Source organism: Ambystoma mexicanum, chromosome 9 (genome assembly GCF_040938575.1).
Source record: "Ambystoma mexicanum isolate Mex_15411 chromosome 9, UKY_AmexF1_1, whole genome shotgun sequence".
Classification (NCBI taxonomy): Eukaryota; Metazoa; Chordata; class Amphibia; order Caudata; family Ambystomatidae; genus Ambystoma; species Ambystoma mexicanum.
Genome location: NC_090931.1, coordinates 1,295,019,763 through 1,295,044,910, shown reverse-complemented (window position 1 = coordinate 1,295,044,910; position 25,148 = coordinate 1,295,019,763). Strand labels below are relative to the sequence as shown.

Genomic DNA, 25,148 nt, shown 5'->3' with positions numbered 1-25,148 from the left:
GAGCTCCTCTTTCAAAATGCAGCATAACTTTTTGTATTAAACACCACAAAAACAAAACGATTGGCTTTAACAATATGCCTCTTATCTTACCTTTGTTTGTTCACCCCCGCTGCAAGCCTCGTGCTTCCGTAGTTCTTTGGGCTCACCTTTCAAACAAACCTTGACCATCCTTTCAAAAGAATGGTTTGCCGCCATTGACAATTATCGGCCCCCCTGACCAACCTCGGAAGTCAATCATCTCACAGTGGCGCGTGCCAGTGTTTATTCACAGTGGTTGTCTCTTAAATGAGTGCACATTGTGCAGTATTCCGCTAGTGGCCTATGTGTCCGAGAAGCATGCAATGCCACTTAGTTCCTTGTCAAGTCATCAGTATGCAAACAAAATGTGGAGCAGAACATTAAAAGAGACTACCCTGTGTCCCATGCTACACATTTCATCCAGATTCCTGATAATAATTCTACATAGCTTCTGGCCTTCTCCACATGCACAACTTTATCGTGTCTAAACTGCCCTCCACTTACAGCATTCAAATTTGTTTTTCTAATGGTCATGAAAGACAGCTGAAATTTCAATCAACATCCAATGGGTAGAACATTCAAGGAGAAGGAGGAAAAATGCATTTAAAAATATTTTGCAGTTGTGGGGGGGGGTTAGGGGAGTTCATAATTTTTGGGGTAAATTGCTCATGTGCACATTTTGAAGTTTCAGTCATCGCGTAGTTATGTTATTGATGTCAGATTTCCTTTTTGTATTTGCAGTCCTATGCTTTATTTTAAAATTCAAGATTTAAATTATGGTATAAAGTGGGATCTGGTATAAAAATACATGAGATAAAAATAAAACAAGATTATATGGGAGCTGCTTTCAGGATTCATCTCTTTGTTACCATCTCCCAACAACTAGTTATTTTACAAAACCCGGGTGTGAGCATTGTACGGGATAACCCTAGGTTTGGCGTCCGCACCAATACTTCTCACCATTTATGTGAAGGCACCTTGCAATGTTCTAAAGGCCTTGGGTACATATTGCCCCGCCACGCGAGAGATATGTTAAAGGATAGTGGGGAAGTTCTCCTGTTTGGAAATCTTTCCACCAATAGGACAACCAGAGTTAACTATTTCATGATGTGGCAGATGGGGTGCTTGCCAAGATGGTACCAAAGTGAGCACGGACCCGCCTAAATGAATACGGAGCCCAAGGGATCAATGAGGGCCACAACATTATGCAATATTGAAATGTGAATGACTTACAAGGGATCCTGGATGCGATTGTGACAGAGGGAAGTATGACTCGCGGAAGAGTGGCACAACTGGCCAGAAGGATGCTGCTAGCTGCAAGGTCAGGTAATTGACAGGATATCCTGCAATACGGTAAACAAACGTCTTTATGATATGCAGTGATGGCTGCGTGGAAGACATTAAGAGGTTTCAACCCATGAGGCCAATGCTTAAAGATCTGCCCCGGATGTCTGCAAAGAAGAGGTGACTTTTCTACACGCTGAACCTTATGCATAAAGGTCTCTGTGGGAAAAGTACTCAATGCCATGAACTGCCCTAATTGAAAGTTGAGGTTGAACAGGGAAAGGTTGGCTGCAGTTCCCAGGTGCAGATAGGCCGCCTTAGGGTAAGAGACCTCGTGGCTGGCAGTGTTCTGCAAGAGGATCAGTAAGTGGCACTGCCATGTGGCCACCTTGACAGAGATCTATAAAACCATGGCTGTTTAAGGATGCCCTGGACAGCGGTGGATGGTCAATCACTGAACCTTGGAACTGACGGTCCTGAGCACAGACTTTTGGGATTTTGCCTGATGCAAAACCAAAAAAATCCACAAAAGAGAGGAATAAAAAATAAATAAAAAGACTACATATCCTTTCACAGAGAGAGGAGGACTTCCAAATAAAGTGCTGGGTTTGGAACTTTTTTTACTAAGCAGCATTGCAGGTCTCCTTCTGGGATATACTATGATAGAACAATGCTGTTCGTTATTGCGTAGTCTTTAAATTGCACTGGTGGCAGCCCATCACACTTAATCTGCAACTCTGAGATCAATTATTTAACACTGGCTGCATGTTCATTCTTTAAACTAATAAAATGAGGTCTTGAATTATACCATGGCTTGCCGCCGTGTCACATTAAAGTGGGGCATTCACAGTACCCTGCTATGTGTGAGATATCACATGGTGTTCAGTACCATGGCCCCAGCCTACTGTAAGGGCCATGTCGGTCTAAAGCTATGCATTCAGTGGGAAGTCGTATTTGTAATACACGGATTATTCACAGATTAAATTTACATTTCACACTCTCCAGGGCACTGTCAAAACAATTCATTCCTAAAAATAACAATTGTCATACAGTTCATGATGTGTCCTGTGTTGGAACAGGACATCGGGCCCAACTGCAACTTTGGAACTTCTGTAAACTTTCACACATCCTAAAAAACGGAGGGGGCATTGTAAACACATGCACACGTGTAGCTGCATCCACGCTCTTGTGGGCTCTTTGTCCCTCCTCGCTGTCCACCAGCGTTTGAAATAAATGGCTGGATAATGTCTGCCTTTGGCTAGTGGAACTGATTCACAAACTCCCCTCTGCTGATGAAAGAGGAGTGGTGGTAGCGGTCCCGAGAGGCGAAATCTGCATTCTCTTCCGTGAGCTGTGTGGTTTCCATGCCAACCGTGGCGAAGGAGGGGGTCACAAAAATCTGCTCCTGTAGGGTCGGCCGCCTCCTGAAAACAGAAAGGCAGAAGCTTCAGAAACACGCCCTTTGTTGGGCAGCCTTCAGCGGCTGCAGCTGTGATGTGTCAACAAAAGCGCTCCTAGCCCTTGCCACAAAGCCATGATGCTTACAAATGCAAAGGCCCTTCGCAGTGAGCAGGTCCCGGCGACTGCACAGCAGTGACCAAGCATTCCAGTGGGGCGCGACGCTCAATGAAGCAAGAGCAGGCGCATGGCCACATCCAGCTTCTCAAGCAAGCCGGTAAACACACACCTTTATCCCCTGACTAAGTAAAAAGTAAAGAATGTTGCTAAACCATCTTTATAAGCAAATTAAAAAGTAGAAATGGTTTGGCTTTTTTGACAGGAAAGGGTTTATGTGTGTGGGGGAATCTCTCACAAGAAACGTTTGAAACAATATTGGCAATGGTAACAGTGTAGGAACGGGAAAGGCATTTTCCAGGCACTGCCGTATTGGTATTAACTGGCCATCGATGGTAACAGCAGGAAATGGTGCGAGTAGCAGTGCCTGGCACATGCCTAAAACTTGTACAAAAGCCAAAACTACAAGCAGCAATTGGAAATTAAAGACTAGGAGACAATGCTTGGTGTGGAAAATTAGTAGGAGAAAACGATAGTGCATAACAGGACTTCGATTATTCCCTTTATATAGGTAGGTGAGACAAGTTGGCAATACAGAAAAAAAGAAGAGGTTACACTTGTGATGGACAAAACAGAAGATGATTCTTAAAATTATGTTGGGTGTCCAAGGATCAGTGCACTTCTTTCATACAATATGAGTGGAAATCAAATGCATGTCTTCCTAGACGGCCTCCAATATTTAGGTGCGAGACTCTGTAAGCGCGCCCTTCCATGGTGTCCACAAATATGCCACGGGCTCCCGCCCTGCCCTATAGGAGTGTGCTTGGGATACCAGGCCGTGGGTAGGGCTGGGAGGAGTCTTGTAGGTTCATGGCTCAACGAAGTAAGGACTGGACGAAGAAGCCGGACGAAGGGGTAATAAATACAATGTAACATTTTAGCCTGGCCCGATGAAGACTGCACATGGGATACTGACTCACAAGAGGTGACTAGCAGCAAGGGGAACTTTGTTGGCCCATTGGAAGTGTAATCAGCCTGTGCCTTCCCCATACATCCTCTGCCTTCCCCATACATCCTCAGTGATGGCAGCTGAGGCAGCGCCTTGAACCTGACCGGAAAGTGAGCCTGGCCATACCAGTGCAGTGTGTAAAAGCACTGCACAACAGCTTATTAATTTCTGCAAAGTCTTTAAGTATTGTTATACGAGTCCATATACCATGCATTCTAGGCTGTGCACATCTCACCGTCTTTTCCAAATACACTATACCTTCTCTCTCCTTCCTTGCGTTTGCCTGCTATTATTCTTTTGTTCACTTGCTCGCTCAAGCACTACCTACACCGGCTTCACTTTCCTCTCGAACAATCTCTCTCTTATCCTCTTATGCCCAGTGTCTTCCTCTTACAGCATCAGTCATGGATCCTTCGCCCTTAAGTCCCTCTCCTATATTCTCTTACTGCCATGAAGCTTTGTTTTTGGCATTTGTCTTTTTTTCGCCTTTTCTAATTAAGTCACTCTTTTTATAATGACTTGTTTTTACATTTTTAAGTTTATTGAAAACCTGACCGTTCTCACAATCTAACAGTGAAATGTGCATATTTGCAAAAGATAATTTTGAATGACAATTGTGTGATCTGTGACGAATCCTTGGATGTCGTCCCTTATCCCCTAGGGGGAGCCCCTTCCCATGAGGCCAGGGAGGTGAGGCTGCTACCTGATAGTCCCCCTGGGGGGTGGTACTCAGCAGGTGGATCTCATGGGGGAGGAAAGCTCCCTATGGGATTAGTGACGATTTGGGGAGAACATGGTTCCGCATAGCCCACCTAACACACCTTCCTACCCCCTTCCAAGAACACTTTCCCTAGTACTCCTATATGTCATACCATAAATATAGGAAGTACTGGGATGAGAAAGAGTGTGCACTCCACAACGGGCATGTATCCCTTAAGTACTGAGACGAGGGAGAGACTAATTGACTCCCTGGAAGACCTCGGGATCAGTACTGGGATGAAGAATTGCAGAAGCATAGAGAGCACTTACGAGAACGTGAATGAACAGTCTAGTTTCTCTAGAAATGCGATTGCGTAGACCATTAAAAACTGAAACCGGAAACCAGGAAGTATAGAGAAGTCCTCCCTGGAAGAACTGCAAGATGGGAAGCAGACCGGAGTGGAGAACAGAAGTTGTTGCTGCGGACGCTGTCCTGCAGGCAGAGCTGTCACTATCCGGTCCAGCGTGGCAAAACAATCCAGAGCCGTGGAGAAGCAGGCAGTCATAAGGAACAGCTGGCACACACGGATGAAAGGAGACGTGCAGTCCACTAGATGCCAAATGCTGCAGCGCCATCGCAGCACATCAGAAAGCAGCTGGGGCCACGAGAGACCGGAAAGGACACAGAGGAGAACCTGTCACCAACCGAAGAACACTAGCAAGCCCCTTTCAGGTACCTGGGTTGCCAGGACGTTTGGTGGGCCTCCAGAAGGGCTGAAAAGCATTCGAACACGGGTCAAGGACTCACATCCTTTTATGAAGAGTAACCCAAGACATCTTCATAGCCAAGACATCTTCATAGTCACAGTACCTGGCAGGATAGTGAACCGGCGTTACTGCACAAAGACAGGAACATTTGAAGTGCAAAGAAAACCAGGGGAAGAGAGGCATTCCGCCTGGTAACATTGAACTGTGAAAGCCTAAAGGGGAAAAGAAGCCAGGGGAAGTGAGGCATGCCCACTGACAGTGACTGTATGCTGAAGTCTAAGAAGAGCTTGGGGCAAGGGAGTCATTCCACCAAACCCTTGTGAACTGTGACGCCAAGAAACCTCAGGAGACTAAAGCAATGGAACCTGGTGGTTTTCCAGAAGATTGTGTATCGTGAAGCCAAACGGGAGAAGACCCGGGGAAGGGAATCACTCCATTGGCACTGTGTAAACATTGAGAACCAAATACCTGGAGAAGGGAAGCATTCTCCAGGAATCCACAAATGAAAGAAAACTATGGTCAATAAGGAATGATGTTTGATTTGGAACTTTTTATTTTGAATTGGAAATTAAACCTTACAGCACCACAAGTTGGAACTTTGTTTCTTTTCCTCAGAAAGAAATTGAGACCTGGAAAGAGGAGTCTTTCTCACGGGGAAATTCCCCCTACGATTGCAACTGTGGCTCATTGTCCAGAAGAAGAGAGTCATTCTTCTGGACCAAAAAGATCCACTACCCTTTTCTTGTTAGTTACAAGTGTAAGGGATAGAAGTAGTCCTTTTGACACAACAGTGGACTCTTAATTTACATGGACATTCTGACTGATTCCTTAGTTTCTTAATAGAGGCAGGGAAACCCCTCTTAGATTTAGGGAGAGCTAGGTTTCCACTTTTTTTTTTGCCTGTATAAAGGTCTTTGCCAATCACCGTGCTACCACTGTGTAAGACCCGTACATATCTTAGGTGAGAAAAGTAGCACACATTTGTCTACATTCCTGGAGGTTTTGGAATTCAGCATTCCAGCCTCATTAGTACTATTCAGCTACATTTCACACAGATTTCAACTTGGCAGAAGGGAAACTATGTTCCATAACCAAGTGAATTTATCCCAGGGGCAGGGACAGGTACACACCCATTCATGGCAAGGTTCGGTCAGTGTCATTGACATGCTATGACTGAATATCCTCTGATGTAACCTGTTCTGTTGGGCATTATCTATGCCAACTGTCTGCCCCCCCCCCCGCCCTCCAACACTAATTTCTCTGGGATTGATGCCCTTTGGGTAGTGACAACAGTGTGACATCAGTCCCATGATGTTTAATTATTAGTCATGAACTGAATATTTGAGGGCAACATGGGTAGCTTGGTGGGTTAATGCATCTATGGCAGAAACTCGAGGGAAATCTTCAGAGGATGGAGATGAATCCTGATAGAAAAGACTTTGCCTTACGCCCTTCAGAGGTCAATAAAATAAATACCCTTGGCAAAAAGCTTCATAACACATCGGCACCTTCAGCTATTCACCGTAAAGGTTATATCAGTTAGCACTATGTAACCGCCAAGTGTTATTTTGCATTTGTTTTGTACATAACATGCACATTTCAGAAAGCTGTCTCCCTTAGTCTGTTGACAGGATGTTCTATACTTCTCGTTCCTTGATATCACTGACCACCTCATCAAGCAATACGTTGTTGCATTTCTGTTCATTTATTTAATGCCAGAGTCTTGCAATCTAGCCTTGAGCCAAGTTTCTCTGTATTTCCAATGCACAAAACAGTTACTCTGGCATGTAAATGTCAAGTGTTTCCTAACATTGCATGCCGTTTTATTGTACAACTGCAATAAATGTTTAGTTAGGGCAACAGACCCCACACATGGTACCCAAGTTCCCCTTTCCTAAATATACTATTTTCACATTTCTGGATTGTGATCATTTCAGTTTTTTGCTGCTGTCGATTTAAATTCATCATTGGGGCCTGTGGGTGCAGGGGCCGGTCTAGGGATGCTTGCAAATCCTTCCAGATCCCAACGTGCCACCCCCACCACAAGAAAAGTAGAGAAATGGCATTGCTCGGTGCCCCACGAGGCACCGTCTTTCGCTCCCTCTGGCATCAAATCCTGCCTCGCCACTGTGACATAGGGAATTGATATAAAAGAGCATAATTAAGTTGAGTTGTACCTTTATGCACCATCACAAACATTTCCAGATGCACAGTTTGGAACTATGGCAAAGAGAGTAGCCCATTGCACATTTGCATTGTTGGGATCTTTCTGGGGAATCCAGTGCATCCTTGCACACCGTGGATACAGTTCCATGCATTCCTGCACGAGTGCAGTGAATACGTGCGCATTGGCTGTCACGGGGTGTGCAGAAATCTGCAGTGACGCGTGCCACGGCCCATTGATTCGCATGGACGGTGCCTGGCTTTTGTTGGCCCTGGAAATCTAGGCACAATCTATACACACAAACAGAATGTGGTCCCCTGCCACATGAGGAACTTTGTGCAAGAACTAAGCACGGGAATCCCACAACATGCTCATGTGCACATGCAGAAAACTCATGCCCCAGCCATTGAAAGGGGAGGCGTGGAAATAATCCAGGAGAAATCAATGTGCCCTGCTTTCCTTATGCACCTGATACACCAGGGGGCCAACGTTTGAATTCAAGATATCCCTTGTTTCCACATCATGATTGCATATTCTAAGACTTGCAAGATAATAAGCGGTGTCCAAAAAAAACATGAAATACAATTACTACTCATTTCATCTGCACAGAGACGAGACAGGAGCATCTACGATACATTGTTACTAATTCCTAGCTCTTGTATTTGTATGTTTTACTGGATTCAGGTGCTCTGGGAGATGTTTTTAATACCAACCTGAAAGTATTTGCCAGAAGTGACCGAATCCATGTTACGAAGCTGAAATCTGCTGAAGCTCCTGTTCAAAAAAACAAAAAATAGACACCGACAGGCGCGTCAAACACAATAACAAGAACGTTCTTTGATTGTAACAGTAAGAGGTCTGCAGTGCCTTGCCCATTGTGTTTGCTGTTTTTTTGTTTATAGGTTTTAATTGGATGAATTAGGTATACAAGGCATACAATGAATACACGAGATGATATAAGATACAGGGCATATACAGAGAGAGTGCATAGCACAATAGAAATCTGATGCACAAATGAGCCAAGTATACGTATAACACCATCACATGAAGAAGATAAGAGCTTTTAAATAAAGGGGACGGGAAAGAAACAATTAGACAAAACAGACAAGACAAAAGGGACAGGACATGTACAAGAGGCGGGAAATATGGGGAGATGCAGGAGCAATCATGAAATAATATTGCTCACAGTAAATTAATGGGAGTTAGGATTGGATAGGAAATCTAGAAAGGACTGTCATTTGAACTGATGTTTACATAGTAGGTCTGGAGAGGAGGCATTCTATGGATATTACAAATAGAATTCTACCATAAATTGTATGAATGCAATTCAATTTTTTCAGTTGGCGGTAATGCTTTGGATTGCAAAAGATCAAACAAAAAGCAGGCATACTTATTAATAGTGGTGTTCTGTAAGGAACAGCTGCCAAGGATAAGGAATTCAAAACAGAAATCTTGGTGAAAGTTGAAAATACATTTGATAGTGTTCCACACACAGTTCCAAAATGGCTTAACATGCTGACATTCCATATACATATGTTTCAAAGAGCCTTGGGATTGCAAGCAACTCCAACAATTATCAATAGGTGCTATGGAGCATTTGATAAGAGAGACAGGGGTGATGAAAGCTCTGTGTTGAAAAAAGAAGAGAGTTTGGATTAGGCTGGCAGAGGCGGTTATCTTGGAGATGCATTTCCATTGTGGGGGCCAGCATAGTTGATTATCAGGAAATATACAGTCTTGTCGCCAGTCACTGTGAAGATGATCCACATTTGGAGTTGGAGATATTAGCACCAGGGTTTTATAAAATATAGAAGTAGTAATATCAGGTTAAGCAAATGTAAGTAGCCTTTGTGCATTTGGGATATTGGAATTATACATGAGTATGTCATAGTTTTCTACAATTGCAGCGATAATATCCAGATATTGTTTCAAGAAAGAAATAGGCAGGTGGAACCTAGTAGCAAATTCATTAAAAGTAATAGGAATACCATGTAGAAAACATCGACTACAAAATTGAATACCTCTGGAGAGCCATGGTTTCCAACAGATAGATTTTCCTTTGGTTTTATTTAAGGGATTAAGCCACATGAAAGATAAAAATGAACAAGGACTGTTTGACTATAGAAGGGACAATATATAATCTAACAAAATATGCAGATTTGTGAATGCAGGAAAATTTGGTATATTTGTTTTTACCTTTGATGAGGTAAAATCAGCAAGGGAAATGGGGGAAACCATAGCTATTTCCAAAAGTACCTAGTTATGTGCAAAGTTAGGTACTTCATGAGTAAACCAAAGCTGCATTTGCCCAAGAACAAAGGTCATGTGGTATTTTTTTAAATCAGGGAATCCAACACCACCCTGGATTCGGGATTCTTTTAATTTGCAGAGAGAAACTCTATGGCAGTAATTCATAGAATTCAGCGCACAAGTGGCACACGTGGCTGGCGCACAGTGTGCGCGCGCGGCAGTCTGCACCAGCCGCGTGCGACAAAATCAATTTCCGCGCACACCGTATTCATGGATTTCAACATCCATAATCAGCCGTGGCGCAGAGTAGCTCAGCGACCCTGCAGCAGCACCAGTTACGCCACCCAACCCCTCCCTGTGCGCCATGAACAGTGCACAAATCCCGTACATGGCGCACAGGCCAGTGGACCAGCATACAGCCCACCAACCATGAAAACGTCTGTAAAACTCCCCGCGCACCCCTCAGAATACACGTACCCCGCTGCGCGGGAAGTTTCACACGCAATTGGCCTTGTGCGAGCGGGGTACATGCATTTCGGGGGTGCACGGGAAGTTTCACACGTGATTGGCCCTGTGCGAGCGGGGTACGTGTATTTCTGGGGTGCGCAGGAACTTCCACACAATTGGCCTTGTGCGAGCGGGGTATGTGTATTTCTGGGGTGCGCGGGAAGTTTCACACGCGATTGGCCCTGTGCGATTGGGGTATGTGTATTTCTGGGGTGCGCAGGAACTTCCACACAATTGGCCTTGTGCGAGCGGGGCACGTTTATTTCTGGGGTGCGCGGGAAGTTTCACACGCGATTGGCCCTGTGCGAGCGGGGTACGTGTATTTCTGGGGTGCGCGGGAAGTTTCACACACGATTGGCCCTGTGCGAGCGGTGTATGTGTATTTCGGGGGTGCGCGGGAAGTTACACAGTGATTGTCCCTGTGCGAGCGGGCTACGTGTATTTCTGGGGTGCGCGGGAAGTCACACACGTGATTGGCCTTGTGCGAGCGGGTAGTACGTGTATTACGGGTGTGCCCCAACTAATTGGCAGTGTGTTTCCTCCCAGGTGTGCCCTCTCCCCCCTCCCCAGGGCCTGCAGGCAGACCCCAACGCAGGGGTACACACTACACCCCTGGCCATGCCCCACAGGCAGCCCATCCAGCCTGGCGAAGCCCCCCAGCCAGCCCACGTCACCACGCACAAGTGAGCACTGACTCATGTCCCCCAGCATCCCCATCCACCCAGCAGTGAGGGGCACCTGCCAGCAGGCCCCAACTCATGTCCCCCAGCACCCCCATCCAACCAGCATTGAGGGTCAGGCCCTGACTCATGTCCCCTAGCACCCCCATCTACCCAGCATTGAGGGTCAGGCCCCGATTCATGTCCCCCTGCAACACGACAGGAAGCTGCACAATCATGGGCCTCATGTGCACCAAAATACCACAGCAGGCCACCCCAGTCTTGACATGCAATGATTTCACTAATCCACCCCACACCGACATGCCCATCAAGTCAACCATGTACATCAACACATGTCCGTCACACACACACACTGTTTGCCATAGATCGTGTAAACCCACCTACTAACATGCATGAACCCAATGAACGAATCCCATTAATGGAATTAAAATATCAAAATGTATTATGAACAAAATGAATGTAATGAAATGAAAGGCAAAAAAATAATACAAACATGAAATGAAATGCATGTCCAAAAATATGAAAAAGGAAATGCAGATCCAATCCAAATAAATCCTAAAGAAAAATGGTCCAAACTCTCTGTCCACAAAAACAATTCCAAAGGAAATGTAAAAATCAAATTCCTTTGCTCCATGGTGAAATCCAAGGACAATGTACACATAAATGCAATGTCCAAGTATGTACAAGCAATCTTTAAAAGGTCCATGAGCCCAACAAAAGAACTGAAACCTATCAAAGAAACTACCTAAGAAATAACTATATTCAAAAGTGTGGGGCATAGTCCAATCACCCCAAAATAAAGCAAAACGAAAATGAAACCGAACATTAAAAACTATTTACAATGGCAGCGGGCTAGTCCAACAGCTCACTTTCCGATGTCCCAGTCCAGGGCATCATCGAACTCCTGCTCAATGTCCTGGAGGCGGTCCTCTTCCATGGCCCAGAGGGTTCGCAGGGACGATGCCATGTTGGACTCCAACCCCCTGCGAATAGCCTCGAGGCACTCGGCCCGCCTCAGCGCCCTCAGAGTTCTCCGCCCTGACCACTGTGAGCCGTGCCTCTTCTGCCCGCCGCCGCTCTGCATCTATGGGGTGGCCCAACCGCTGCCACACGGAAGACACTCCCAATCCTGGGTCCTCCTGCCCTCTGGCCGATGCCTGCCCCTCGGATGCTGAGGGCCCTGAGCCATCATCGCTCCCACCTTGTGCCTGCTGCTGTGCCTGTGCCCTGGCTCTTGCTGCCTGCACGTCTTCCTCCAGCTGGGGTGCAGTTGTTGTGGTGGCCACCCCTGCTGGACGTCCAACTCCAAGCTGTGGCAGGGACATGTCCTCCACCAGCCTGGCCGCTGGGTTAGAGGCAGCACCACAGGGTACCCAGGTGATACATGGGCGGGAAGATGGCATGGAGGACGACTGGCTCACAGGGGGTTCAGGTGAGGGGGGGTCGGAAGAAGGTCCATCACACGGAGGAATCCAGCACTGGTGACCCGTCCCAGTAGGTCAACGCAGTCAAAGAGGCATCCGAGATGACGTGCAGTGTCTTGACGAAAACACTGCAGGTCACCTCGCATGCCCCGTTGACGCAACGCTATCCCAGCCAGGACAGGCTGAACCCTGTCCCGAATTGCCACGTCCGCAGGGAGAGGAAGGCCAGTCGTTGTGTGCTCATCCCCTCCCTGAAAACGGGTCTGGACGTAGGCACCCCTGCTGGTGCGGGATGATGCAGTCACAGGATCGGGCACAGGATTACACACAGGCCTCTCTGCGGCGGCCTGTGCTGCCTCCAGTCCCTGCCTCTGCACTCCACCACTAGTACCAGTGGAATCCCCACCTCCAGACCCCGTGTGTGTCCCTTCCACGGCCGCCTCCTCCACCAAACCCCCCACCAACCTGGATGACTCTGTGCCATCTTCCTCCGTCGGACCCTGTGGGGTCTCAACTGCCCCTTCTGCTGCCGAGGAGTCCACCTCCAACCTTCGCCTCTTGGACCTACCCTCGGAAGCTGTGGCCTGGGATGCGGCACCAGACTCCTCACTCCCCGACGAGATGACAACACGGGACGGGAGCTGGGCCTTGCGTCTCCGGCTGGCGGTGCAATCCCTCCCAGTTTGCTCCACAGCACCCTCTCCGCCCTCTTCATCAGTTAACGCTGCAGACAAGAAGATAGAACACAGGCATCAGGGCACTCTACAATGGACTGATACACACATGACAGTTGTACATGAGGGGCAGTGTCCAACTTCAGACATGGCATCACAATCCCCAGCACACATGCCATTTCAACTCACACACATGAGCAAATCAACAGGAATGTTGCACCAGGCAGCACCATCCATACACAAACAATAGCACGAGCAGCCGAAGGTGAGCCCGACGTCACATGCAACACGGGGAGTGCAGAACACATGCACACACGCCACCAGACTTACATGCAACTGTACATCTCCACCACCTGTCGCAGTGATAACATGGCCATCCATGTCACATCTACCAATCAGCCTCCTACATGTCAGTGTCACATGCATCCATGTTGCATCACAGTTGCACACTTGTCAAATACACACACATGCACATGTACATAGTGCAGAAACATGCAGCAGGAACCAGCATCCATGTGTGACACCACAACCATGCCACAGTACGTACACATAATTTTTTTACATGTGTGCACCCACACATGCATTTGCACAGCATGTTTACCAACACATACAGCATCGATGTGTCTCACACATGAGAGGAATCACATGTGGCAGGGTCACGTCCCTGTACATACGCATCCATACATGTCCCTACAAAGACGTATGTGCAACCTGCACACTCCTGGCACACCACAACACGCAGAGCGTCCAATCAGTACGCATGTACACTTACCGCTCAACTCCAGACGGGTCTGCCTCTCAAGGACCTGGACGTGGAGCGCTGGGCGTACACGTTCCAGGACCCTCATTTGGTTGTTGTTCAGGCGGACCCGGCACCCCTTGGCATCTGCTGCCTTCAAGAGGCGCCGGGCCTTGTCGAGGGTCCTGGACCTGAAGTCCTCCCAGGGCTTCCGGACGTGTTGAATGTCACGGACTGCCACCCCCTCCTCGTTGATGGCAGCCACGATGTCCATCCACATCCTCTTCTGTCCTTCATTGCCGACACGCGAACTTCCGTAAAGGGCATCATACTGCCCCAGGACTTTATCCACCAGGACAGCAACTTCACTGGCACTGAAGCTGGTGGCCCTCTGCCTCTCTGGCTGGGGGATGCCAGTGGTGCCAGATGGCGTTGTGTCTGACATGGCAACCCCAGAGGCAGGTGTTGGTGGGCAATTGGGTCCTGGGGCTGGGCTGTGGAGCGATGGAATACCAGTCGGGAGTCTTCTGATCCAGCAGGGGGGGGGTCACAACAACTGGACCCCTGCAGATGGCTGACATGCAGGCACCAAAAAGCAGGACATGTGGGAAGCAGGCAGGCAGCAGCAGATGACCGGTGGGAGCGTGCTCGGGGCTCTGGGGGGCAGGAAAATGGCCTTCAGGGCAGGGGTGTGGTCTTCGGTGTGTTGTTGCGTGGCCAGCTTGATACAGAGTGACTTGGCACGTGAAAAAAGTGCACGTCAGCGTGTAATTCGAGGAAAGGCCCTCAGCGCATAAGCGCGTCTGTGACATTACGCACGCAGGCGTTTCCATCGTGACGGGTGCATAGTGATTCAGCACGTGAAAAAACAGCACGTCTGCGTGTTAATGCGTGTAATCCGAGGAAAGGGCATAAGCGCGTAAGTGACGTGATGCGCGCAAGTGTTTCCCTCAGCACAGGTTAATGGTTAGCGGGTCCCAGCCGTTCGCTGTATGGGCCTTTCATGGAGACCGACGTGTGTGTTGCTACTTCGTGTTGTTTCGCGCGCCATCACTACTTCACAGCTATCAAGGACGTATCTCTTCTTTTGGCGGGGTATTGGCTATGCGTGTTTTTCATTATCACGCTAGTCTGACTGCGGGTGCCCCTGTGTACGCTTACCCGTTTTCGAGGTCATAGTAGCCTGCGTGTCCCACGCATACGTGTTTTTCGTGTCCCTGGGTGCCACTGGGTACTGCGGGAGGTTAATTCCACACAGGTGGGCTACCGGGGTGCGTGCACGGTTTTACTGCAGTTTTGGGGTGCCTGAGCGTTGCGTGACCCATCACTTCATCACCGGGGTCACATACAGCCTTGCAGGTGTCGGGGTGCTTATTACATCTTGTATCCCACCCCCTTCACCCCAATTGCCCAGGACCATGTGGTGTACACCTCCCATTGGCACTTCTCCATCTGTGCCGGCAGTACTCCATCTGTGCCATGGATGGGAGGCCACCAAAGGTGAGGGGTGCTTCAGCTGGGCGTACTCCTCGTGGCGGGCGTTGTCAGGGACATGGCTGGGGTGACCAGGGAGTAAGGGGACTCCAGGGTGTCCAGGGTGGCGCAAAGGGGGAAGAGGCAGGGGTGCACAACTTGAGTACAATGATGTGCCATGTGTTGATGCAGACATGCCACCACCCCCTGCGGCTCTGGGAGATGCAGTTCTTGCATCTGGCACTGGCGCCCGTGTGACCCGGCAGTCCATTTCATCGACTGCCACGGGCCCAAGGGTAGTGGTAGCTGCAGGTGCAGCAGTGGACACCACCACCCAGGCACAGAGTCTGCCAGCGCAGGGTGCGTTGGCACTTGAAGAGTCCCTGGAAGATTTCCAGCAGGTCAGGAGGAACACCTGAGGTGCACGTAGGGATGCCCTGACCAAGACACGTGTCCCTGGGGCAGCAATGTCATCTGCTGCCCCGACCAGCCGGGTGTTGGCAAGTGCAGAGGCAGATGCAGCCAACAACACTCCGGTTGTGACTCTACCAACCAGGCAGTTGCGGTTAATGACCCTGGCACAACGGATTTTGCTGCGCAGGGTCCATTCCAGGGCACCCAGCAGCCACTGATGCAAGTCAGGCCTTCGGTCGTCCTTCAACCTGCCACTCCCTTGGTTCAATCCACCGGTCCCACAGGCCATAGTGATCAGGGTGGCATTCGCCAGCCAGGGTCCGCGCCACTATCCAAGAGGAGGAAGGTTGCATCTGCAGCACAGGCTGGGACCCCAGACACAACTACGGCCTCCTTCACGTCGAGGAAGAAGCTTTTCTGCAATGAGGAACTGGACTCCCTTGTGGACTACGTGAAGGCCCAGAGCCGTGACATGCTAGTGGGGCCGAATTGTCATACTACGGCTGCCCATCGGAATACCCACTGGAAGCATGTTGCGGATAATGTGAGTGCATACGGCCATGAGGTGCGCACAGGTGCCGAGTGCAAGAAGCGTTGGAATTACCTCAAACGCAGCGCTAAGGCCAAGCGTGCCTCGAACTACAGCATGACTCTGGTGACTGGTGGTGGGCCACCACCTGAGGAGGATGACCTCACTCCGCACAAGGCACTCGTTGCGGAGTTCATACCACAAGAATCGGTCAAAGGAGTGGGAGAGATGCAGGACTTTGATGCCCAGTCCAGTGAGTGTTGTTGTGTATGTCCAGCCCATGTGTGTTTTGCCTGTGTGATGTGTTGTGCTTGACTGCCACTACATGCTAGGTGTACATGGTTCTCATGTGCTAGTCATGCAATGATTCACTGATGCATGCTTGCTGTGCAGGATGGTGGACATGTAGAGCAGACGGGGACTGTCCTCATCACCACACTTGCACCTTACTCACATGTCAGTCACCCAGATGCCCCTCCGGTCCATGTTCATGCTCTCTGGCCCTTCTGCATGTAGACAGGGGTGATTTTCCTCTCAGCACTGGGACTATGTCATCGCATGACTGACATGCATGTGTCATCGGCCTGCATGTGGGTACTCCACGTAGGCATGCCCCCTTGCCCCTCCACCTCCCCAGCACACCAATTACACCATTGCACTGTTGTGCATCATTTTGGCGTACTGCAATGGCCTGTTCAAGCCTCCTGTGTACATGCTAACTTCCACCAGCCAACCTGCCAGACACATGCAGTGGGGTACATCCTGTGGCCTTCATGCAGGGTGTATCACTTGGACTGTGCAGATGGCAGATGCTCCGCAGGGACAAGAGTGGCCATTAATGCTCCATGTGCATTCCATGCATGCCCCTATGTGTCCTTGCCTGGATAATCATTGTAGTACGTGTCTTTTATGAGCAACATTTCATGTGATTTCTTCAGCCATCCCATGCCCACTCTGGCCCTGTCCTGCATCACACACATTTTTAGGGTGTGACAGTGTGTGGGGCACAGTCCTCCCCCAGTTTCAGGCTCACTGACTCTGTCCAACTGGTGTAGTGGCTTTTGCACACTTGGGTGTACTACTGAGGGTTCGTCATGTGTCTTGCTTCCTGTCCCATCATCATCTGCTGTGTTGTCAGTTGACTCAGATGATGCCATTGATGCTAGTCAACACTGTCTGCCAATACACAGGTCTCTCTGATTATTGATACACATCATGAAGTACTTGTTCATGTAGATAGTGAGTAACGTACACATGTCCTGCACTGCATCAACCCACTTCTGAGCCATGTAACACCGTTCTACATGCCTACTCACTGATGCAATGTCAAATTGACCAGGCAGCATTGCAGGTTCTCTTTTGTGTGTGACATGTTTGCTTCATGTGTTGGCTGTCTGTGTGATGTCTATGTGTATGTGTGTCATGTGCTTCTAACATGTGTACTGTTTTTTTCTCTCCACTTTTCATATGATGACGCAATGGAGCCAGAGGATGGTGTTGTCATGCCAGGCACAAGGTTGTTAGCATAACCACAACCCGGCACAAGTGGGGGTCGTGGGGTGGTAGACCACGAGAACTCACATGTGCTTTAGACCATCTTGTCTTTGTCTGGCAATGAGTCCAGCCAAGATGACCACTCTGACAGCCATGTCGAGTTGGATGTGCATCAGGTCCATACGTCAGGGGTGAGTGATTCTGATGTGGAGACTCCTCTGTCCGCGACACCTGCACTGAGGGGCCAGACAGTGGTGGGATCTCCGCCTGTGGTGGATCGCAATGCAGGGTCACCCACCACACCAGTCGCTGATGTGCCTGGGCCATCACGTAGACGGAGGAATGTAGTCGTGCAGCCGTGGGCAGTGCGAACCTGACGAGGACGGCCAGTCCTTAGGCCCGCAGGTGTCAAGCCCAGCAACACGGTGGCCGTGCGCCACCGAGGTATACTGAGTGGGAGCAAGATATGACTGCCAATTCAGAACATCAGGGGCCAGCACTTGATAACATTGCTGCGAGCATGGAACATGTGGCCCAATCCGTGCTCCCCCTGCTAGGCAGGTGCTTCTCGAGCGGCAGGCGGTGCAGTCCACGGCCCGCTCGCTCAGGCTGGGCATGGCGGCCTCTGACAGGGAACGCCAGGCTGAAATCTTGTCTCTGCATCAAGCAATTACTGCTCACACAGAGGCACACATGGCGGCCCTGAGGGCTGAGTCTCAGTCCCTCAGATCCACTCTGGATGCCCTCTTGATATCCCAGAAGGTGCGGTCAGAGGAGAGGTTTGAGCAGCTTGAGCGTACCATCTCAGCTGAGCTACATGCTTGCCGGGAGGTGCATCAGTTGTCCAGCCAGACCACGCAGGAACAACTCTGTGCTACATGTGTTACCTTGCAAGAGGAAGCACGTGTATCATGGGAGGTTCTGCATGCAGACCTGCGCGTCATTGCCGCACAGAACCAAGCTCACCCGTCCGGCAGACTTGCTCCCGACGAGGGGCAAGCTGCACCTAGGCGTGGTCAGGCTTCTGTGCCACGTCGTCCTTTACAGGAAGAGGCAGACTCGGACGACAAATTATCTTCCACACAGGTCGTGGTGTGCAGGCGTTGCGCCCATGGAGGTTTTTTTTTTGTCTCAACATCATCGCATGTGGGTGTTTAGGTGCACCCTGTACCTTCCCCCTCCTGGGTGCCCCCCCACCCCCTGGGTCGTATGTGGCCATCTTTGATTTTTCCTTTTAGTTTAGTTAGTTAATATTATCTATTTGATAGTTATTTTAATTAGGTTATGTAGGTTGTTCATTGTTAGTTTAATTAGTTAATATAGTTTAATATTGTTTTTCTATTGTGCATTCATGTGACGGTGTGGTGCTTTGTGGCTTTTGAAAACATCCCTGTTCCAGCTGGGCCCTTCAAGCTTGTCTTGTGTATGTGTTTGCAGCTTGGGGTCCTGGCTCACATAGGCCACTCCTGCTTCCCTTATCCATGGGCTCGCTAGGATGGTTCGGTGTTACAAAATATTTCACAAGTGCTTTGGACTTCCTTAATTACTGTGGTCTGTCTGCTGCTGTGCTACTTGTGTTAACACCCCTATTGGGGATTGGTTGCGTTTCATCCACCCCATGTCTGTAATGAATTTGGGCAAGTATGTGATTGATTTCTCCATTAATTGATGTGGATTGTGATGTATGTTATTTTCTTGCCTGTAAATGTGCTTGCTGCACTTCATGCCATAGACAGTAGCCTGCAATCTTGGCCTGTCAAAGTGACACTGATGGTGGGAGGAGTTTGGATGTAGCTCTGTAACCTGGCCCAGTGACAACCAGCATGTAGACACACACACACAGGGAACTGTCAAGCCTTATTAATTTATTTCATGCCCTTTCTGCAGGAAGATGAGCCTCCAGACTACTTTTGCCAGCAGACACAGGGATGACTAATACAGAAAACTGGGCACGTTCGGTGCTGCAGACGTGTGGATGTGTGCGCAAGCAGATGCACAGGGCTTGTGCTCAGACGTCTGACAGAAGCAGACGTGTTTCCAGTAGTTCCTGGCAAGGTGAGCAACACAAGGGCCCACACCGCAGACTACCTTCCACCAGGCCACTTGCACATGGATGCTAAGTGGCACCAGTGCTGTGGAGCTTTGGCAGGCATTGTTGGAGAAGCACAGAGTACAGCTGACATGCGTTGAGGGCCAAATGCCAAGTGCCTTTCCTAGTTGTCAGGGGCACACGCAGGGGCCATCAAACATATCCTCGAGTACCCCCTGCTCCATTGAAGCAGAGTAATTAGGGTAGTAGCGTTCCTGGCCAGGAACTGATTCAGCGCACAGGGACAACCAACGAGGCTCAGACTTGTGGTGAGTGCATGTCATTTGCATGTGCAAATTGCCACATGCACTACCTACTTAAATCTGCGGCGGCCAGAACGCAACTTGTACTGAAGTTGCACCTTGCTATACGCGTCTAGCAGCTCACCCTGGGACCTTTGTATCATGTTTGATTCTTGACTCATTGGTCTTCCATTTCCTGCGCGGCCACATGCCCCGGCATTACTGCATTGACAGTGTAAGTACCATTGGTTGGCCAAGCTAATGTATGGGTACATAGCAGCAGACAGGGGAGTTTGTTTGTGGAGATGTCACTTACTTTGGGACAGGGATCGGGTTGTGTGTGTGTGTTGTAAACACACATTCAGATTAGTAACTTGCGCTCTCTTTGCAGCATTGAAGTGCTCCTGTTACCGGACCTGAGAGTGCGCAGGCAGGAGGCCAGCACTCACCCCAGAGATAAGTGTCTCTTTGGCTTTCATTTGACTGATTTGGTACAATGTGCATGATGAACATGTTTTCTCAGATTGAGCATGTGTTTTTGTGATTCGTTGTATTTTGCCTACTTTCCCTTGCAAATCCACATCCACTCTCCTGCCCCTCTTTCCGGTTATCCTGAAGACCAATGCCTGTCCATGCAACATTTTATTTATTTATTTTATATATTTATATAGCGCCGACTGCCCGCGGGCATCGGGGCGCTTACAATAAGACATGAACAAGGCTCAAGATAGAGCCAGAAGAGGAGACGGGACAGATCCCTGACCCTCCTTCCCCGCCGGGGTCTCAGAGGCTTGTGTTAGTTTGACCTTGCATGCACCCAGACCACGGAGGGGGAGGTTGGTTCGTGCCACTCTTGCGCCTGGACACCAGAGCTGTGACAGTACCCATCAGTTGTTGCATCATCATTGTATGTTATGTACCGTGAATGGTACCCATCCTGTTGGATCATTGTTCAACTGTGCTACCTTGGTTGTTCTATCATTGTGCTTGTACATGTGCTTTGACATTTTCTGCTACTTCAAGTCATCTACTGGAGACTCTTCCAGGGTTTTTTGGTGCCTACAGCCTTTTTCACTGGTTTGTGGGTTTGCCTACTTGGAGTTCTCTGCGATTTGGCATTTTTACCAGTCAAGGTGGCCTCTGAGGGGGCTGGACTCTATTTACACGTAAGCTGGAACATGGAGACCAAGGGGTAGGGTGATCCTGTAGTCCGGTAGACTTGAAGGAAGAAGGCTACATACCCCAGAGACAGTTGTTCAGAAGGTCACAGTGATGTGTAAGTGAGGGCCTTTTGTTGTTGGACAGTTGGCTTGGCCTACCGTGTTTTGGGCACTCTGACATTGTAATTGTGGGGTACTATGTGCATGATGTGTTGTGCTGCTCAATGCCTGTTCCTGTGTTGTCTTTACTTTTCAGGTGCCTGGGGATTGGTGTGGTTTGACATGCTGGGGTGTTCACATGGCCAATGTTCACATGTGATGTGTACAGGACACTGAGGGTCACTTGATTTCACATGCATATATTGAGTGCATGTCCCTAATGACACACACAGTTGCACAATGATCCACCACATGTACATCCACTCTTCCATGGCCACAGGTGCACACAGATTACATTTTCGGGTCCGCGGTGTCCATGCAGCACATGTTATATTGCCATTTGGGTATCCTGTACATGCGTCATTTGGTTGTAGATTTCATTAGTTTTATTCATGTGATGCTCAAGGTGTATGTGCAACACAATGGCTGCTCAAAGTGCTGTGTGCTGTGCAGCGTGTTGCAGGAGACACAGCACACAGGTTCGGGAGTTGGGATTTTGCCATGCCAAATGTGCATGTGCAGGGGCATTCAGTGTTGTTTTCATGCTACGACTGTTGGAAAGCATGTGTGTCTGACTTTGTATGTGTGGGAGGTTGTTGGTCAGTCATTTAATCTGATTCCATGTCAGACGTCATTGTCTCGGGACACTTTCCATTTATCACATGTCACTTCCTATCTTATTGGTCATGTGTTGGGCTTTTGCTATTGCATGCCATGTCATGATGTGGCAGACAAGGGTGATGTGGGTTGGGAGGGTTTGGGTGACATATCAGGGATTGTCATGGCCTATTTTTGGGGCGGGGGGGTCTGATACACACCTTGCATGTGTTCCTTTTTTGGTCAACAGGATTGGTTATGTTTAAGTAGCTAGGGATGCACACAATGTAGCACTTCCGTGGCAACATTCTCAGGATGGTAAGGTTGTGACAGTTGAGTGTCTCTTTGTCATCATCGATAGTCACCTGGTATGTGCTAGGCCTGTGTGCACTCTGCAGGGGTGGGAGTTTAGGTGAAGAATGTGGCGACAAGCTGGATCCAGGCTGCCTCGCCACGTGCCCTGTCCCCTCCCATGGGCAGCTGTGGTTGGGGATGTGGGGGCACCACAATGTCCACCGGTTCCTCCCGCTGTGTTGCAACATTGTGCAGAACATATGCTGCCACAATGATCCTGCACACTACTGGGGGTGCATATAGTAGCTGCCCACCAGAGCGGTCAAGGGAGCGGAAGCGTGACTTGAGCACTCCGAATGTGCGCTCCACTATGCCCCTGGTTGCAATATGGGCATCATTGTATCTTACCTGTGGTGGGGTGGTGGGGTTCCGGATTGGCCTCATCATGTGGTTGCTCAGAGGGTAGGCACTGTCCCCTGGGGAGGTGATAATTGTTGTGATTATTAGGGTTTCGGTATTTGTCTGTGTGTGACATGCATGCATGTGCACTGGCATTTGTACTCACCTAGGAGCCATGTGTCACCATGCTGCCCAGCTTCCAGGGCCCGGCTCAGGGCGGACATTCTGTATATGAAACTGTCATGGGTGGAGCCAGGGTAGTTTGCATAGACAGAGGTGATGATTCCTTTAGCATCGCACACACCCTGCACGTTGATGGAATGCCAGTGCTTGCGGTTCCGATAGATGTGCTCAGTGGCCCTAGGTGGATGTAGGGCCACATGGGTGCAATCTATGGCACCGAGCACTTTGGGGAAGTGTGCCACCCTGTAAAAGTCCCGGACCACGGCCTGCCTTTCTGCGAGTGTTCTGGGCATGTATATGTGCCTGCGGACTGAGGGGCGTGCAGTGATGATTGCCAACACCTGGTGTAGGCAGCGTGACTCCGTGGCCTGTGAGACCCCCCCCCACTATGGCAGTTGTCGAGTGAAATGACCCAGTGGCCAAAAAATGCAGGACATTGAGCACCTTCTCCAAAGGACTCAATGCTGGGGAGCACAGGGTGGGTGATGTAAGGTCATCTTCCCACTCCCTGACGGGGTCTAGGATGATATGTATGTTTGTTTGTTATACCTGCCATAGACCTAGTCGTCAGGCATCCCAAAAAGGCTGGTCTGTGGAAAAATAATGCGGGCCCTGGCTATTCTCCTCCTCCTGCGGTGTCCCACGATCAGTGCGGCGACAAATGGGGCATTCATCATAGCTGTATATACGTGTTTGTTGTTTGCGCGCACTTTTATACTGTGTGCGGGGACGCTTCCGCCTGCCTTCGTGTGGCGGACGTGTTGACGGCTATGCGCGTCTTTTGCCAAGTGCGGGTTTCCCGTATTCGATTTCATGAATACGGGTTGTCCGCATGCGTGTGGGCGTTACGTGTATTTCCCTGCAGTACTTCCCCTGTTACACCTTTTTCACGCGTTGTTCCCAATTCTGTATGTTACGCCCAATGTCCCGCCCCCTTTTTGGTGTGTGCGCGGACGTTGTGCACTTTCCCTGTGCGCGTCGCACACGGCGTTCGGGATGTTGCAATGACGTGTGCACCCGTGTGCGCCACACACAGGTTTGGCGCACAACCCGAGGAAAACACGCGCAGGGACTTCCATGAATCGCACGCGTGCGCCTGTTTTTTCACGCTTGCGCCACTATTTTCGGCGCACATTTATTCCATGAATCGGCCTCTATGTCTTTTGTTCCCCCATAGGAATTTAGTTAGGCAAGTATCAATGGATTTAAAAAAGGAGGAGGAAAGGGTAATCAGCAACATATAAAGCAGATATAAAATAATGGGGGCAATCATAATTTTTATAGATTCTAGGTGACCCCACCAGGATAGGTAAAGAGGGGACCAGAAGGATACTAGTTCTTTAACTCTTTCTAAAAGCGATCTCGGAATTCTGTTTTCTAATATTATTACTGGAAGCCGAAATGTGGATACCCATGTATTTAAAACCTTTGGGACACCAATTCATACCTAGGGTAAGAGTGTGATGTGATATACATTGTACATTGGGGGCGGGGTATTTCAGACTTGTCGGCATTTAACTTCTAACCAGATTCTATAGAAAACCTAGAAATAATATATAGCAGATAGTGAGTGCAATGTTCTGGATTTTTTAGAAATAAAAGCACATCATCAGCATATGCAGCAGTTTTGCTATGTAAAGGTCTACATTGAATGCCAAGAATATTGTTATTTTGTCTAATTGCTTCCAAGAAAGGCTCTAGCGCTAAAATGAAAAGAATTGGAGAAAGGGGGCATCCCTGACGCGTTCCCTCTAGATAAAGGGAAGTAGGAAGACATTTGTCCGTTCACAAAGATTGCAGTTTCAGGCATAGAGTAGAGGACACTAATCATTGAGAGAAATGGGGCGCCAAAGCCATGCTGAAAGGGGCCCTTAGGAGTCCCTCGCGTTATGGAAACAAGGCAAATCACCACACGCGAAAAGATACGCCAGACACGAGGTTGTAATCCCAATGCTAGGGTTTATTGCGAAGTAAAAGTCTCAGTTGGCCAACTCAGGTCTCACGCCCCGCCACGTGTATCTCTAGACCTTGAGGGACGCAAGAGAGCCAATTACGTACATCAGTTACATATATACAAAATTCACATCATACAATCAGCTGTGATACGTTTATACCGCCCTTTTCTGGGTTTCTTTGAACTCAGCGTGATGATGGACAGTTTCGACTACTATGACACCTTCAAACATCTATTCTAGTAACAATATGCAACAACATGCAACTCGGCAAGTATAGAGACATCTTTCTGTTGTTGAAAAGAACATTGTGCTTCTGTTCGTCTAAGCAGCCACCTACGGCGGATGAGTCAGATTCCAGGCTCTGCTATCTGTGAGTCGCTATTCGTGTCTTTGGGAGCCGACACGCTCTATAGGCTACTGGAAGGGGGG

At 49.0% G+C, this 25,148-nt stretch overlaps 1 protein-coding gene across 2 annotated transcripts in view; it reads right to left on the bottom strand.

Annotated features, from left to right (window-relative positions):
- Positions 1-248: 248 nt before the first annotated feature.
- Positions 249-25,148, bottom strand: part of SLC12A8 (solute carrier family 12 member 8) — a 652,049-nt gene continuing 627,149 nt past the window's right edge. For both annotated transcript variants that reach the window (XM_069616644.1, XM_069616643.1), the window contains exons 13-14: positions 8,171-8,231; positions 249-2,726 (exon numbers count right to left, since the gene is read on the bottom strand). In XM_069616644.1, the coding sequence (XP_069472745.1) occupies positions 2,561-2,726; positions 8,171-8,231 (227 nt within the window). In that variant the 3' untranslated portion in view covers positions 249-2,560. The remainder of the gene's footprint in view (positions 2,727-8,170; positions 8,232-25,148) is intronic.